The sequence below is a fragment of the Nerophis ophidion genome, linkage group LG16, assembly GCF_033978795.1.
Source record: "Nerophis ophidion isolate RoL-2023_Sa linkage group LG16, RoL_Noph_v1.0, whole genome shotgun sequence".
Lineage (NCBI taxonomy): Eukaryota > Metazoa > Chordata > Actinopteri > Syngnathiformes > Syngnathidae > Nerophis > Nerophis ophidion.
Genome location: NC_084626.1, coordinates 31,106,312 through 31,120,979, shown reverse-complemented (window position 1 = coordinate 31,120,979; position 14,668 = coordinate 31,106,312). Strand labels below are relative to the sequence as shown.

The 14,668-nt window shown below is 39.3% G+C and overlaps 2 protein-coding genes across 4 annotated transcripts in view; both read right to left on the bottom strand.

The window, feature by feature from the left end:
• Positions 1–10,984, bottom strand: part of si:ch211-253b8.5 (dysbindin) — a 41,962-nt gene extending 30,978 nt beyond the window's left edge. For both annotated transcript variants that reach the window (XM_061874920.1, XM_061874919.1), the window contains exon 1: positions 10,764–10,984. The gene's annotated coding sequence lies outside the window, so the exon portion shown is untranslated. The remainder of the gene's footprint in view (positions 1–10,763) is intronic.
• Positions 10,985–12,009: 1,025 nt separating this feature from the next.
• The window catches only part of LOC133535257 (bone morphogenetic protein 7-like), a 44,896-nt gene continuing 42,237 nt past the window's right edge, over positions 12,010–14,668 (bottom strand). For both annotated transcript variants that reach the window (XM_061874917.1, XM_061874918.1), the window contains exons 5-7: positions 14,369–14,442; positions 14,171–14,281; positions 12,010–14,082 (exon numbers count right to left, since the gene is read on the bottom strand). In XM_061874917.1, coding sequence (XP_061730901.1) covers positions 13,933–14,082; positions 14,171–14,281; positions 14,369–14,442 — 335 coding nt within the window. In that variant the 3' untranslated portion in view covers positions 12,010–13,932. The remainder of the gene's footprint in view (positions 14,083–14,170; positions 14,282–14,368; positions 14,443–14,668) is intronic.

The window sequence follows — 14,668 nt, the reverse complement described above, 5'->3', positions numbered from 1 at the left end:
TACTCATGTTTTCTAATGTTGTAAAAATGTGTACAATAAATATTAAATTTCAACATTTCTGTCAACAAAGATTTGCTTCAGCCTGTGACAAATTGTCATTTTGATAATAGGCTATCATAGCTAAAATAGACACTTATGTCATGTGTTGCCTTCATTATAAGGCTTATATAAAGGCCTACTGAAACCCACTACTACTGACCACGCAGTCTGATAGTTTATATATCAATGATGAAAAATATTAACATTGCAACACATGCCAATACCAATACGGCCTTTTTAGTTTACTAAATTGTAATTTCAAATTTCCCGCGAAGTGTCGTGTTGAAATGATGACGCGTGCGTTTGACGTCTCGGGTTGTAACGGACATTATTTTCCAGCCCGATCCAAGCTATAAGTAGTCTGCTTTAATCTCATAATTACACAGTATTCTGGACATCTGTGTTGCTGAATATTTTGCAATTTGTTCAATTAATAATGGAGGAGTCAAAGTAGAAAGATGGATGTCAGGCTTGCCACTGACAGTTTGTTTGTGTTTTAGTTTCTCCTCTGTGTGTTTAGTATTTCCTGTCCTTAGTTCCTGTCAGCACTCTTATTTTGGTTCAGCTTCCTGTTTGCCTCCCTGAGTACTTTGTTTCCCCTCAGCTGTGGCTGATTGGCACCTGGCCACACCTGATGTCAATCAGCCAGGTTCTATTATACCTCCTTTGTTCCTCCAGTCAGTGCTGGATTATTGCCGCTCTTATGTTGTTGCTACCTGCTTGATTAGCCGATGTCATCATTACAGCTACTACCTGTCATGCTACTATTCCTGTTAGCTATTTGTAGTTTGTTTTCTCCTAGCTTTTTGGTTTCGTGTTTTCTTGTTAGCCATTAGCTGTTTCCAGTTTTTCTGTTGCCTGCTAGATACCTGTTAGCTTCCACGCTAGGCCTTGTGTTTGTTATCCGCCCACGTGCGCGCTTTTGGTTTGAAACCTTTGTTTGGTTTTGTTCTAGTTGTTTATATTAAATCCATGTTTTCTCACTCTATGCCTGCCTCCTTCTCTGCGTCTTGGGCTTCGTCAACAACAAACCTTGACGATGGCGGTGGGAAGCTTTTAGCCTTTAGCCACACAAACTGTTTAAAATTCCCGAAGTTGAAGCTTTACTATAGAACAGAGCGTTCAAGCGTACATGGTTCCCAAGCACATGTCAACCGGCAGTTTTCGGTGAGAAAATTGTGTTAATAAGTCTGCTCTTACCGGAGACATCAGCGGAGCCAGCGTCCTCCTGCAGCTGTGTGACTTCCCTCAGAGACTCTGGCGTCAACACACCCGTGGCCACACCCCTCCGACTTTCAGGTACTATTTAATCTCACTAAAACACTAGCAACACAATAGAAAGATAAGGGATTTTCCAGAATTATCACTAGTAAATGTGTGTAGTAACATCTGAATCGCTCCCACTGCAATCGCCTTTTTTTTTCTTTAACTTTTATTTATTTTTATTTTTTTCTAGTCCTTTACTCTAAATTGCCTCATCCACAAATCTTTCATCCTCGCTCAAATTAATGGGGAAATTGTCGCTTTCTCGGTCCGAATAGCTCTTGCTGCTGGTGGCTATGATTATAAACAATGTGAGGATGTGTGGAGCCCTACAACCCGTGACGTCACGCGCACATTGTCTGCTACTTCCGGTACAGACAAGGCTTTTTTATTAGCGACCAAAAGTTGCGAACTTTATCGTCGATATTCTCTACTAAATCCTTTCAGCAAAAATATGGCAATATCGCGAAATGATCAAGTATGACACATAGAATGGACCTGCTATCCCCGTTTAAATAAGAAAATCTCATTTGGGGCGGCATAGCTCGGTTGGTAGAGAGGCCGTGCCAGCAACTTGAGGGTTGCAGGTTCGATTCCCGCCCCCACCATCCTAGTCACTGCCGTTGTGTCCTTGGGCAAGACATTTTACCCACCAGCTCCCAGTGCCACCCACACTGGTTTAAATGTAACTTACATATTGGGTTTCACTATGTAAAGCGCTTTGAGTCACTTGAGAAAAGCGCTAAATAAATACAATTCACTTCAATTCACATTTCAGTAGGCCTATAAGGCTTTTCATCCTTTGCAGCTCCAGACAGATTTGTTTTTTTGTATTTTTGGTCCAATATGGCTCTTTCAACGTTTTGGGTTGCTGACCCCTGCTTTAGGTCAAATGCACAACTGAAATTGAGGAAAATGTTTATTTATTAATTTTTCAAATGTTTTTATCTATTTATTTATCTATTTATTAATCATTATCATTATTATTATCATTACTAGTAGTATATTTAATATTATTGTTATTATTATTATTAATATTATTATTATAATTATTGTTATTTTAGGGAACTGTTTCATGTGTGGAAATAAATTCTTTAACCAAGAACAATACCACCCCCTTGTGTGGTTCTTTGTACATGTTCCACTTGCTGCAGTCTGTGGAATATCCATTGGTAAGGCTTGCCTGATTTATGTTATAATTTATGTTGGTTGTTTACAAAATGGGAAGACGGTAAGGGTTGAATATAACTCAATGCCAGTTGAGACATTATCACCCATGCTTTAATTATCTAATGGGAGGAACTTACCTATATGCTTAGTTAAATCCATTTTAAATAATAGAAGTGTTGTACCAGAATCCTTTGAATGCCCATTTGACCTAATCATGTCAGTTTTTATTTAGAAAAAAAATATAGAGCTTAGGTACTGGGGTAAAAAACAGTATACCAAGATATGTAAGATTTGTTGCCGTTTATAATTTAGGGTGGGCTTTTTGTAGAAAAATGGTACAATTTATTAATGGGAATAACTGGGACTGAAATATTTATGGCAGACAAATGACTTTACTAGTGTTTTCTAACAGGTGATTAATTATCAGTGTGTAAATACATACATGGTTCCAGAAAGTATTTTTTTTTTACATAGGAAGAGAGCCAAACATAAAAGAGCCAATAATAAGCAAAAATAAGATGACCCTTGATTTAAACTCTGTACTTTGTTGCAGAACATTGCCTCAAAATTGTTGGCTGGTTTACCCCGAGGGTACCTTGTTTTTTTTCCTCATGCTTTTAAATATCATATACTTACATATATATACATAGATATATATGTAAGTACATACATACTTACATATATAGATTTTTCCCACACCTACATACTTACATATATATGTATGTATGTATATATACATACATACATACATACATATACATACATACATATACATGCATACATATATACACATACATACACATCCATCCATACACACATAAATATGTATACATATATATATGTATTTATATAATGTATGTATATATATATATATATATATATATATATATATATATATATATATATATATATATGTATGTATATGTAAGTTAGTTTAGGAAAAACACAGAGGCTATTTCATACCTACAACCCTGTTTCGCAGGTTTCCCTGCTCTTCAGGCGATTTTATAACAGAGTGTATAACAGATAAACCACAGAGTCCTCGACTATATATGTGTGTGTGTGTGTGGGTGTATATATATATATATATATATATATATATATATATATATATATATATATATATATATATATATATATATATATATATTAGGGGTGGGCAAATTAGTGCGTTAATTACGAGTTAACTCATCAATCTATTAACGCCGACAATTATTTTATCGCACATTTGCGTATGCTATTTACATGCTTTTATTTTGTTAACGCCTTTTCTTAACAAGATGGCGTCGCCCCGATAAGCTTTTGGCAAAAATACCGGACAATTCTGCAAATTTCATGGCTGGCTTACAGCGTGGTCACTTACGACCGCCAGACAATTCTGAATGTGGATAGATCGGGCCGTTTTGGACTGAATGACGCGTGCTTGCTGGACCGGCTAGCTAGCATGGGAATACTTTGCCGGCTACATCCAGCGGCCTGTGAAGCAGCGGAGTATATGTGTTGTCTGTCTATTTATGAATAATGCAGACGAGGCGTGTTGGCTGAGTTCTTAACGTTTACTTTCAGAGTGTGTATATCACAACATACAAGATACCGTCATGGCGACACAACCTATACCGGGCTACCGCGCATGCTCCTCACTCCTGTTGCATGCTGGGTAGGGTAGTTCTTTTTTCCCCTGGCTGATAACATCAAAATATAGTACCATGTATATGATGCGTTCAGTTTATCAAAGCACCAAGCAAACAATCAGAAAATTCCCATCATATCAATTCCTAGATATAGTCATAATTCACAATACGAAGGTCCTGCAGTCCTGGGTTCAAATCCAGGCTCGGGATCTTTCTGTGTGGAGTTTGCATGTTCTCCCCGTGACTGCGTGGGTTCCCTCCGGGTACTCCGGCTTCCTCCCACCTCCAAAGACATGTACCTGGGGATAGGTTGATTGGCAACGCTAAATTGGCCCTAGTGTGTTAATGTGAGTGTGAATGTTGTCTGTCTATCTGTGTTGGCCCTGCGATGAGGTGGCGACTTGTCCAGGGTGTACCCCGCCTTCCGCCCGATTGTAGCTGAGATAGACGCCAGCGCCCCCCGCGACCCCGAAAGGGAATAAGCGGTAGGAAATGGATGGATGGATGGATTATTTTAAGTGCATTACGCAGAATAAACACAACATTATTAATATTGCTACTACGGATAATTTGATCAAAAATTCCCTAAAACAGCCCACTACCTATAATATAGGTTTTTTTAAACATAAGATCCCTGATAAAAAAAATGTTCCTGCTGTTACCTCAGAAATTGCCTGTTCAGATGTTATGATTGTGGCTCAGAGATTTGTATGCAGATTATATTTATTTTCCATAACAAACAGGATAACTTAAATACCCTGGCAGTGGCAATAAGATTAAATGTTTGTATTTACATTTTTTGAGTTGATTTTTATCAAATATGCTATTTAACTGCTACTGTTTAACAAGGACTGATTTAAATTGTGTTTGCACAACAAATGTTTTGGCGCTTTTGTTCAAGTGGGAGAATATTCCAATAAAGGTGCACTACACACTACTTTTGAATTCATTATTGGGCTTTGCGTATAAAATGCAGTTAATCGCGATTAATCGGACAAATAGTGCGATTAACTTTGATTAAAATTTTTTAATCGTTGCCCAGCCCTAATATATATATATATATATATATATATATATATATATATATATATATATATATACAAACCCCGTTTCCATATGAGTTTGGAAATTGTGTTAGATGTAAATATAAACGGAATACAATGATTTGCAAATCATTTTCAACCCATATTCAGTTGAATATGCTACAAAGACAACATATTTGATGTTCAAACTGATAAACTTTTTTTTTTTTTTTGGCAAATAATCATCATTTTTAGAATTTGATGCCAGCAACACGTGACAAAGAAGTTGGGAAAGGTGGCAATAAATACTGATAAAGTTGAGGAATGCTCATCAAACACTTATATGGAACATCCCACAGGTAAGTGGGCTAATTGGGAACAGTTTGGTGCCATGATTGGGTATAAAAGCTGCTACCATGAAATACTAAGTAATTCACAAACAAGGACGGGGTGAGGGTCATCTCTTTGTAATCAAATTGTCGAACAGTTTTAGAACAACATTTCTTAACGAACTATTGCAAATAATTTAGGGATTTTACCATCTACGGTCCGTAAAATAATCAAAAAGTTCAAAGAATCTAGAGAAATCACTGCACGTAAGCGACGATATTACAGACTTTTGATCCCTCAGGCGGTACTGCATCAAAAACCGACATCAGTGTGTAAAGGATATCACCACATGGGCTCAGAAACACTTCATAAAACCACTGTCAGTAACTACAGTTGGTAGCTATATCTGTAAGTGCAAGTTAAAACTCTACTATGCAAAGGCAAACCCATTTATCCACAATATCCTGAAATGCCGCCGGCTTGGCTGGGCCCGAGCTCACTTAAGATGGACTGATGTAAAGTGGAAAGGTGTTCTGTGGTCTGACGAGTCTACATTTCAAATTATATTTGAAAACAGAGGACGTGGTGTCCTCCAGAACAAAGAGGAAAATAACCATTCGGATTGTTATAGGCACAAAGTTCAAAAGCCAGCATCTATGATGGTATGGGGGTGCATTAGTGCCCAAGCCATGGGTAACTTAGACATCTGTGAAGGCACCATTAATGCTGAAAGGTCCATACAGGTTTTGGAGCAACATATGTTGTCATCCAAGCAATGTTATCATGGACGCCCCTGTTTATTTCAGCAAGACAAGTGTTACAACAGCGTGGCTCTGTAAAAAAAAGACTGCAGGTACTTTCCTGGCCCACCTGCAGTCCAGACCTGTCTCCCATCGAAAATGTGTGGCGCATTATACTTTAGCCTTTAAATAGACTCCCTTTTTAGACCAGTTGATCTGCCGTTTCTTTTCTTTTTCTCCTATGTCCCACTCTCCCTTGTGTAGGGGGTCCGGTCCAATCCGGTGGCCATGTACTGCTCGCCTGTGTATCGGCTGGGGACATCTCTGCGCTGCTGATCCGCCTCCGCTTGGGATGTTTTCCTGCTGGCTCCGCTGTGAACGGGACTCTCGCTGCTGTGTTGGATCCGCTTTGGACTGGACTCTTGCGACTGTGTTGGATCCATTATGGATTGAACTTTCACAGTATCATGTTAGACCCGCTCGACATCCATTGCTTTCCTCCTCTCCAAGGTTCTTATAGTCATCATTGTCACCGATGTCCCACTGGGTGTGAATTTTTCCTTGCCCTTATGTGGGCCTACCGAGGATGTCGTAGTGGTTTGTGCAGCCCTTTGAGATACTAGTGATTTAGGGCTATATAAGTAAACATAGATTGATTGATTGATTATGAAGCGTAAAATACGACAGCGGAGACCCCGGACTGTTGAACGACTGAAGCTCTACATAAATCCATCCATCCATCCATTTTCTACTGCTTATTCCCTTTTGGGGTCGCGGGGGGCGCTGGCGCCTATCTCAGCTACAATCGGGAATAGGAAATAATTCCACTTTCAAAGCTTCAACAATTAGTTTCCTCAGTTCCCAATCGTTTATTGAGTGTTGTTAAAAGGGTGATGTACCGCAGTGGTGAACATGCCCTTTCCCAACTACTTTGGCACGTGTTGCAGCCATGAAATTCTAAGTTAATTATTATTTGCAAAAAAAAATAAAGTTTATGAGTTTGAACATCAAATACCGTATTTCCTTGAATTGCCGCAGGACATATAGTATGCGCCTGCCTTGAATTACTGCCGGGTCAAACTCGCTTCCAAAATTAATTAGCGCATGCTTAGTTTTACCGCCTGGTCAAACTAGTGAGGTCACGAGTGACACTTCTCCTGTCATCATTTTCAGAATGGAGGAGGCTGATTTCAATACCGGTAATTTGAAATCGCATAAAGGGAAGAAGATTAAAGGCCCAATACTAAACCCACTACTACCGACCACGCAGTCTGATAGTTTATATATCAATGATGAAATATTAACATTGCAACACATGCCAATACGGCCTTTTTAGTTTACTAAATTACAATTTTAAATTTCCCAGGAGTTTCGTCTTGGAAACGTCGTGTAATGATGACGTGTACGCAAGACGTCACGGGTTTTTAGGAAGTATGAGCGCTGCGCACACACAGCGAAATGTCGTCTGCTTTAACCGTATACTTATACAGTTTTTTGGACATCTGTGTTGCTGAATCTTTTGCAATTTGTTCAATTAATATTGGAGAAGTCAAAGTAGAAAGATGGAGTTGGGAAGCTTTAGCCTTTAGCCACACAAACACACGTTGATTCCTTGTTTAAAATTCCTGGAGGTAAAACTTTCCTATGGATCAGAGCGCGGTCAAGAGAACATGGATCCCGACCACATGTCAACCAACAGGTTTCGGTGAGAAAATTGTGGTTAAAAAGCCAGTTCTTATCGGAGAAAAGCTGAGCTTGTGCCGTCCATAGCTGCCGTCGACTCCCGAGACACTGCGCGTCAAGACACCCGTGGAGACACCCTTCCGACTATCAGGTACTATTAAACTCACTGAAACACTAGCAACACAATAGAAAGATAAGGGATTTCCCAGAATTAACCTAGTAAATGTATCTAAAAACATCGGAATCCGTCCCAATGCAACGCTTTTTTTTTTAACCTTTTTTTTTGTAGTTTGTCGCTATCAATATCCTCAAACACGAATCTTTCATCCTCGCTCAAATTAATGGGGAAATTGTCGTTTTCTCGGTCCGAATAGCACTTTTTGTTGGATGCTCCCATTAAAATCAATGTGAATATGTGGAGGAGCCATCAACATGTGACATCATCGTCTGCGACTTCCAGTAGAGGCAGGGCTTTTCTCTTAGCACCGAAAGTTGCGAACTCTATTGTGGATGTTCTCTACTAAATCCTTTCAGCAAAAATATGGCAATATCGCAAAAGGATCAAGTATGACACATAGATTGGACCTGCTATCCCCGTTTAAATAAGAAAATCTCATTTCAGTAGGCCTTTAAGAGCTATTCAGTAGGATTTAAGGTCCAAGCTTACATCACACTAAATTTTTTACTGCATGCCTTTGGTAAGTGCCGGACTGAGAAAAGGTTTTAAAATAATTCACGCATGCTTACATTTACCGCATGCCTTTGGGAAGCGCAGGAGTGAGAAGAGGTTTTAAATTAATTTGCGCAATTCAAGGAAATACGGTGTATTGTCTTTGTAGTGCAGTCAATTGAATATGGGTTGAAAAGGATTTGCAAATCATTGTATCCCGTTTATATTTACATCTAACACAATTTCCCAACCCATATGGAAACGGGGTTTGTATATATATACAACTCTTATATATCCATCTATATAAAAGAGTTATATGGGCTTCACGGTGGCAGAGGGGTTAGTGCGTCTGCCTCACAATACGAAGGTCCTGCAGTCCTGGGTTCAAATCCAGGCTCGGGATCTTTCTGTGTGGCGTTTGCATGTTGTCCCCGTGAATGCGTGGGTTCCCTCCGGGTACTCCGGCTTCCTCCCACTTCCAAAGACATGCACCTGGGGATAGGTTGATTGGCAACACTAAATTGGCCCTAGTGTGTGAATGTGAGTGTGAATGTTGTCTGTCTATCTGTGTTGGCCCTGCGATGGGGTGGCGACTTGTCCAGGGTGTACCCCGCCTTCCGCCCGATTGTAGCTGAGATAGGCGCCAGCGCAACCCCAAAAAAGGAATAAGCGGTAGAAAATGGATGGATGGATGGATAAAAGAGTTATATATATGTATATATATATATGTCCATCCATCCATCCATTTTCTACCGCTTATTCCCTTTTGGTGTCGCGGGGGGGCGCTGGTGCCTATCTCAGCTATAATCATGTATGTATATATATATATATATATATATATATATATATATATATATATATATATATATATATATATATATATATATATATATATATATACATGATACACCGCTATTTAATTATTAGTTTCTACTATCAACAGATTAGCTTTTTCATATTATGTCAAGCCTTTTTCCCCTCTTTTTTTTGTTTATTTTAGATCAAGGGTCGGGAACCTTTTTGGCTGAGAGAGCCATGAAATCCAAATATTGTAAAATGTATTTCCGTAAGAGCCATATAATATTTATTTTAACACTGAATACAATATGTGCATTTTTAAGTAAGACTAACATCATTTTTAGAGGATAATAAGTATTTTATTCCTTTTAATAACTTTATTCTGAAGCTAACCAATAATAATTTCAATACTTCTTACCATTAATGCGACCCTCCTGTACCCCAAAGGACAGCTGGTGGTTGGTTGAGCCACCCATAACCTTGAACGGGTGCGGTAGAAAACGGATGGATGGTTTAAAATGCATGAGAATGTTTTATTATTTGAACGTTATTTTTAACACTGTTATTTCCAGCGGAATTATTCATTACTTATCGTGTTAAGCAATGTCAGCAAAGATTTATCTGAGAGCCAGGTGCAGTCATCAAAAGAGCCACATCTGGCTCGCGAGCCATAGGTTCCCTACCCCTGTTTTAGATCCACAATGCTCCACCCCACTCCCCAAATCAAAAATCTTTGGACCGCTTTGTGTATTTCACTGGCAAGTCAAAATGTATTATTTCCAGTACTATCACTAGTGATGCGAAGACATGAACTTATTTGGTAAGGTTTAAGAAAACCTTGAAAGGTGAAATATTTGAAAATTATAAAATATAGTAACCTACACTAGGGCCAATTTAGTGTAGGTTGATTGGCAACACTAAATTGGCCCTAGTGTGTGAATGTGAGTGTGAATGTTGTTTGTCTATCTGTGTTGGCCCTGCGATGAGATGGCGACTTGTCCAGGGTATACACTGCCTTCCGCCCGATTGTAGCTGAGATAGGCGCCAGGGCCCCCCGCGACCCCGGAAGGGAATAAGCGGTAGAAAATGGAGGGATGGATGAGTAACAATTACTTTCATCCCATTGATTTTTTATTTTTTTTAACGTTGATGTTCCAGGCAATGTAATTTTCAGTGAAGTTATAGGATAGGCAAATACAAGCTTTGGCTTCAGCCTATGCCTTTTTCGGTCATTTTTTTTTATTTTATTTTGTGTGTATGTGTATGATTGTTTATGTATAACCTGTACTGTAAAACTGATCACACAAAATGGTTGATTGATTATATGACCGAAAAAAAACTTATTTCATTCATTCATTCTTGCTAGGAAGTCACAGCAACGCTTAAGGAGTTTGTTCAGCACGCTTCCACACCTCACCTTTTACATCCGTGTCCCAGGGCTTGTGGAGGTGTCTTGAATGTACTTTCACTTTCCGTAGTCGCTTGTATTGGATTCAACACCTTCTGTTTCTCACTTTTAATGCGTACTTCTTGGGAGTTACAATGCAAACCGCCACCTATCAATCAATTTGTGAAAGTTAGAATGTGGCTTCTTTGTTTAAGTCTTTTTCTTCTACTGCTGCTTCATTGTGACTCGTATGGCTCGGCGCTGCCCCCTGCAGACCAGAGGAAGTACTGCATGAGTGAGCACTTCTTTCATAAGACCTTTTGATTGACTGAAACTTTAAACTTGTATTAGTAGATTGCACAGTTCAGTACATATTCAGTACCACTAAATGGTAACACCCGAATAAGTTTTTCAACTTGTTTAAGTCGGTCCACGTTAATCAATTCTTGGTGACCGAACGGTGTCATTGTTGAATGATTGAATTGATTAACGTGGATGTAGAAAATTTGGGGAAACTAAATTCAGCTGGAATATATTCTGGTGTCATTCAATCAATCAATGTTTGGCGGGCCAAATAAAAGGCCTGTTGAGAGCCCCCAAAGAACTTGAGGTATTTTCATTCGCACACATTATTTTTTAGGGCACATTATATTTTAGGGCTTCACGGTGGCAGAGGGGTTAGTGCGTCTGCCTCACAATACAAAGGTCCTGCAGTCCTGGGTTCAAATCCAGGCTCGGGATCTTTCTGTGTGGAGTTTGCATGTTCTCCCCGTGAATGCGTGGGTTCCCTCCGGGTACTCCGGCTTCCTCCCACTTCCAAAGACATGCACCTGGGGATAGGTTGATTGGCAACACTAAATTGGCCCTAGTGTGTGAATGTGAGTGTGAATGTTGTCTGTCTATTTGTGTTGGCTCTGTGATGAGGTGGCGACTTGTCCAGGGTGTACCCCGCCTTCCGCCCGATTGTAGCTGAGATAGGCGCCAGCGCCCCCCGCGACCCCGAAAGGGAATATGCGGTAGAAAATGGATGGATGGATGGACATTATTTTTTACAGTCTTTGCAATACATCAAGTTGCCGTACACCTGACTTAGTCCAGCTGTTTTGCTGAATGCCTGTCCAAAACTGTAAAGCTTGAAGTTCTGCTTTAATCCGGATAAGATCTTCTTCAGTCCTTCCAGAACACAATGTGCAGATAGGTGATTCAAAGTTCACAAAGTGGCCAATGCATAATCATTTTGATTTGGAATGGTCACAACTGAAATAGAGACGCAGTATCTGATCCAAACAGTAATGTTTAATCCAGTTCAAGTATTCCTTAGTGCAGTGTTTTTCAACCTTTTTTGAGCCAAGGCACATTTTTTTGCGTTGAAAAAATCCGGAGGCACACCACCAGTGGAAATCATTAAACAAAGAAACTCAGTTGACAGTAAGAAGTCGTTGCTGCAATTGTTGGATATGACTTTAAACCATAACCCTTCACTATAGCTCTTGTCTCAAAGTAGGTGTACTGTCACCACCTGTCAAATCACACCCTGACTTATTTGGAGTTTTATGCTGTTTTCCTGTGTGTAGTCTTTTAGTTCTTGCCTTGCGCTCCTTTTTTGGTGGCTTTTTCTCTTTTTTTGGTATTTTCCTGTAGCAGTTTGATGTCTTCCTTTGAGAGATATTTCTCACATCTACTTTGTTTTAGCAATAAGGAATATTGCAGTTGTTTTTATCCTTCTTTGTGTGGAGTTATTTGATTGTCATGTCATGTTCGGATGTACATTGTGGACGCCGTATTTGCTCCACAGTAAGTCTTTGCTGTCGTCCAGCATTCTGTTTTTGTTTACTTGGTAGTAGGGCTGCGGATCTTTGGGTGTCCCACGATTCGATTCAATATCGATTCTCGGGGTCGCGATTCGATAATATATCGATTTTTTCGATTCAACGCAATTCTCGATTCAAAAACAATATTTTTCCGATTCAAAATGATTCTGTATTCATTCAATACATAGGATTTCAGCAGGATCTACCCCAGTCTGCTGACATGCTAGCAGAGTAGTAGATTTTTTTTTAAAAGCTTTTATAATTATAAAGGACAATGTTTTATCAACTGATTGCAATGATGTAAATTTGTTTTAACTATTAAACGAACCAAAAATATGACTTATTTCATCTTTGTGAAAACATTGGACACAGTGTGTTGTCAAGCTTATGAGATGCGATGCAAGTATAAGCCACTCAGACACTATTGTTTTCATGTTTTATTTTTACAAGTGTCTAATGATAATGTCAATGAGGGATTTTTAATCACTGCTATGCTGAAATTATAACTAATATTGATACTGTTAATGATAATATTCATTATTGTTTCACTACTTTTGGTTTGTTCTGTGTCGTGTTTGTGTCTCCTTTCAATTGCTCTGTTTATTGCAGTTCTGAGTGTTGCTGGGTAAGGTTTGGTTTTGGAATTGGATTGCATTGTTATGGTATTGCTGTGTAGTGGTTTGTTGGATTAATTAAAAAAAAAAAAAATGTATTTAAAAAAAACAAGAGAAACGATTCTGAATCGCACAATGTATTCGAATCGATTTTTTCCCACACCCCTACTTGGTAGCCAGTTCGGTTTTAGTTTCGTTCTGCTTAGCCTTCCCTAAGCTTCAATACCCTTTCTAAGGGACACTTACCTTTGGTTTATTTTTGGTTTAAGCATTACATACCTTTTTACCTGCACCCTGCCTACCGCTGTTTCCGACATCTACAAAGCAATTAGCTACCTACTGATTTGGAATAGTGTTAAACGGTTACTCTGCCGAGCTCTAGACAGCACCAACACTCAACAACAACACCTAATTTGCAGACTATAATTACTGGTTTGCAAAAAATATTTCAACCCAAATAGGTGAAATTAGATCATCTCCCACAACACATCAGACAATATGTCACAGTCCACTTGTGTGCCGCAGCACAGTGGTTGAAAAACACTTCCTTAGTGCATATTTCCAAGTTGCTCTGAAGAAGGCAAAAATAAACAGAATAAACAAAGCTTTTTGAGTGAACAGTAGTTCTAATTGCTCAACTCCAGGTCATAAATACAGTCTCATATATAAAAGCCGAAACTGTGACAGGTAGTAAACCATTTCTTGTCTCTAGGTCTTTTCTTCTTCTTGAAAACATCTCGTTAGAAATGACCTCGTACAACGGACGAGCAGCTGTCAGTGGCAGCCACAGGATCTGACCACCATGTTGCGGTACTTCTTGAGGATGACGTTGGAACTGTCGTCAAAGTAGAGCACGGAGATCCCGTGGAGCTGTGTGGGAGCACAGCAGGGCTTAGGCACTGTTCCCGGGTTGATAAAGTGCACCTGCGGTCGGAAGAAGTATGAATCAGCAGACACACTCGTCACAGACCATGAAGTCTGCATAAAAAAAAATGGCTTCTGCAGGACTTACCAGAGTTTGCACAATAGCGTGATTCGTGGCATTCATGTAGGAGTTGAGAGGGAAGGCGCACTCTCCCTCACAGTAGTATGCTGCATAGCCCTCTGGTGCGATGATCCAGTCCTAAGCAGACAAATTTGGTTTTATTTGTCAACTCAAGTACATAATATTTTGATATTATGTGAAGAAAATAACAAATATTCAACATACCTGCCATCCTAAATCTCTGAAGCTGACATATAGCTCGCGTTTTTTGCATCCATCCCTAGAAATGCCCAGAGTTTCTGAAATTGAAACAAACACTAAGAATTAAAAGTGTGTAGGAATAGTTCCAGTCCTTATTAGGTTATATTTGATTCTAAAATATCAGAGCAACACTGAAAAAAATAGTTATAGGTCATATACTTCTGATAAAATATTGGTAATAAGGTCGGAAAAAAGAACAGAAATATCCATCCATCTATCCATTTTCTACCGCTTATTCCCTTTGGGGTCGCGGGGGGCGCTGGT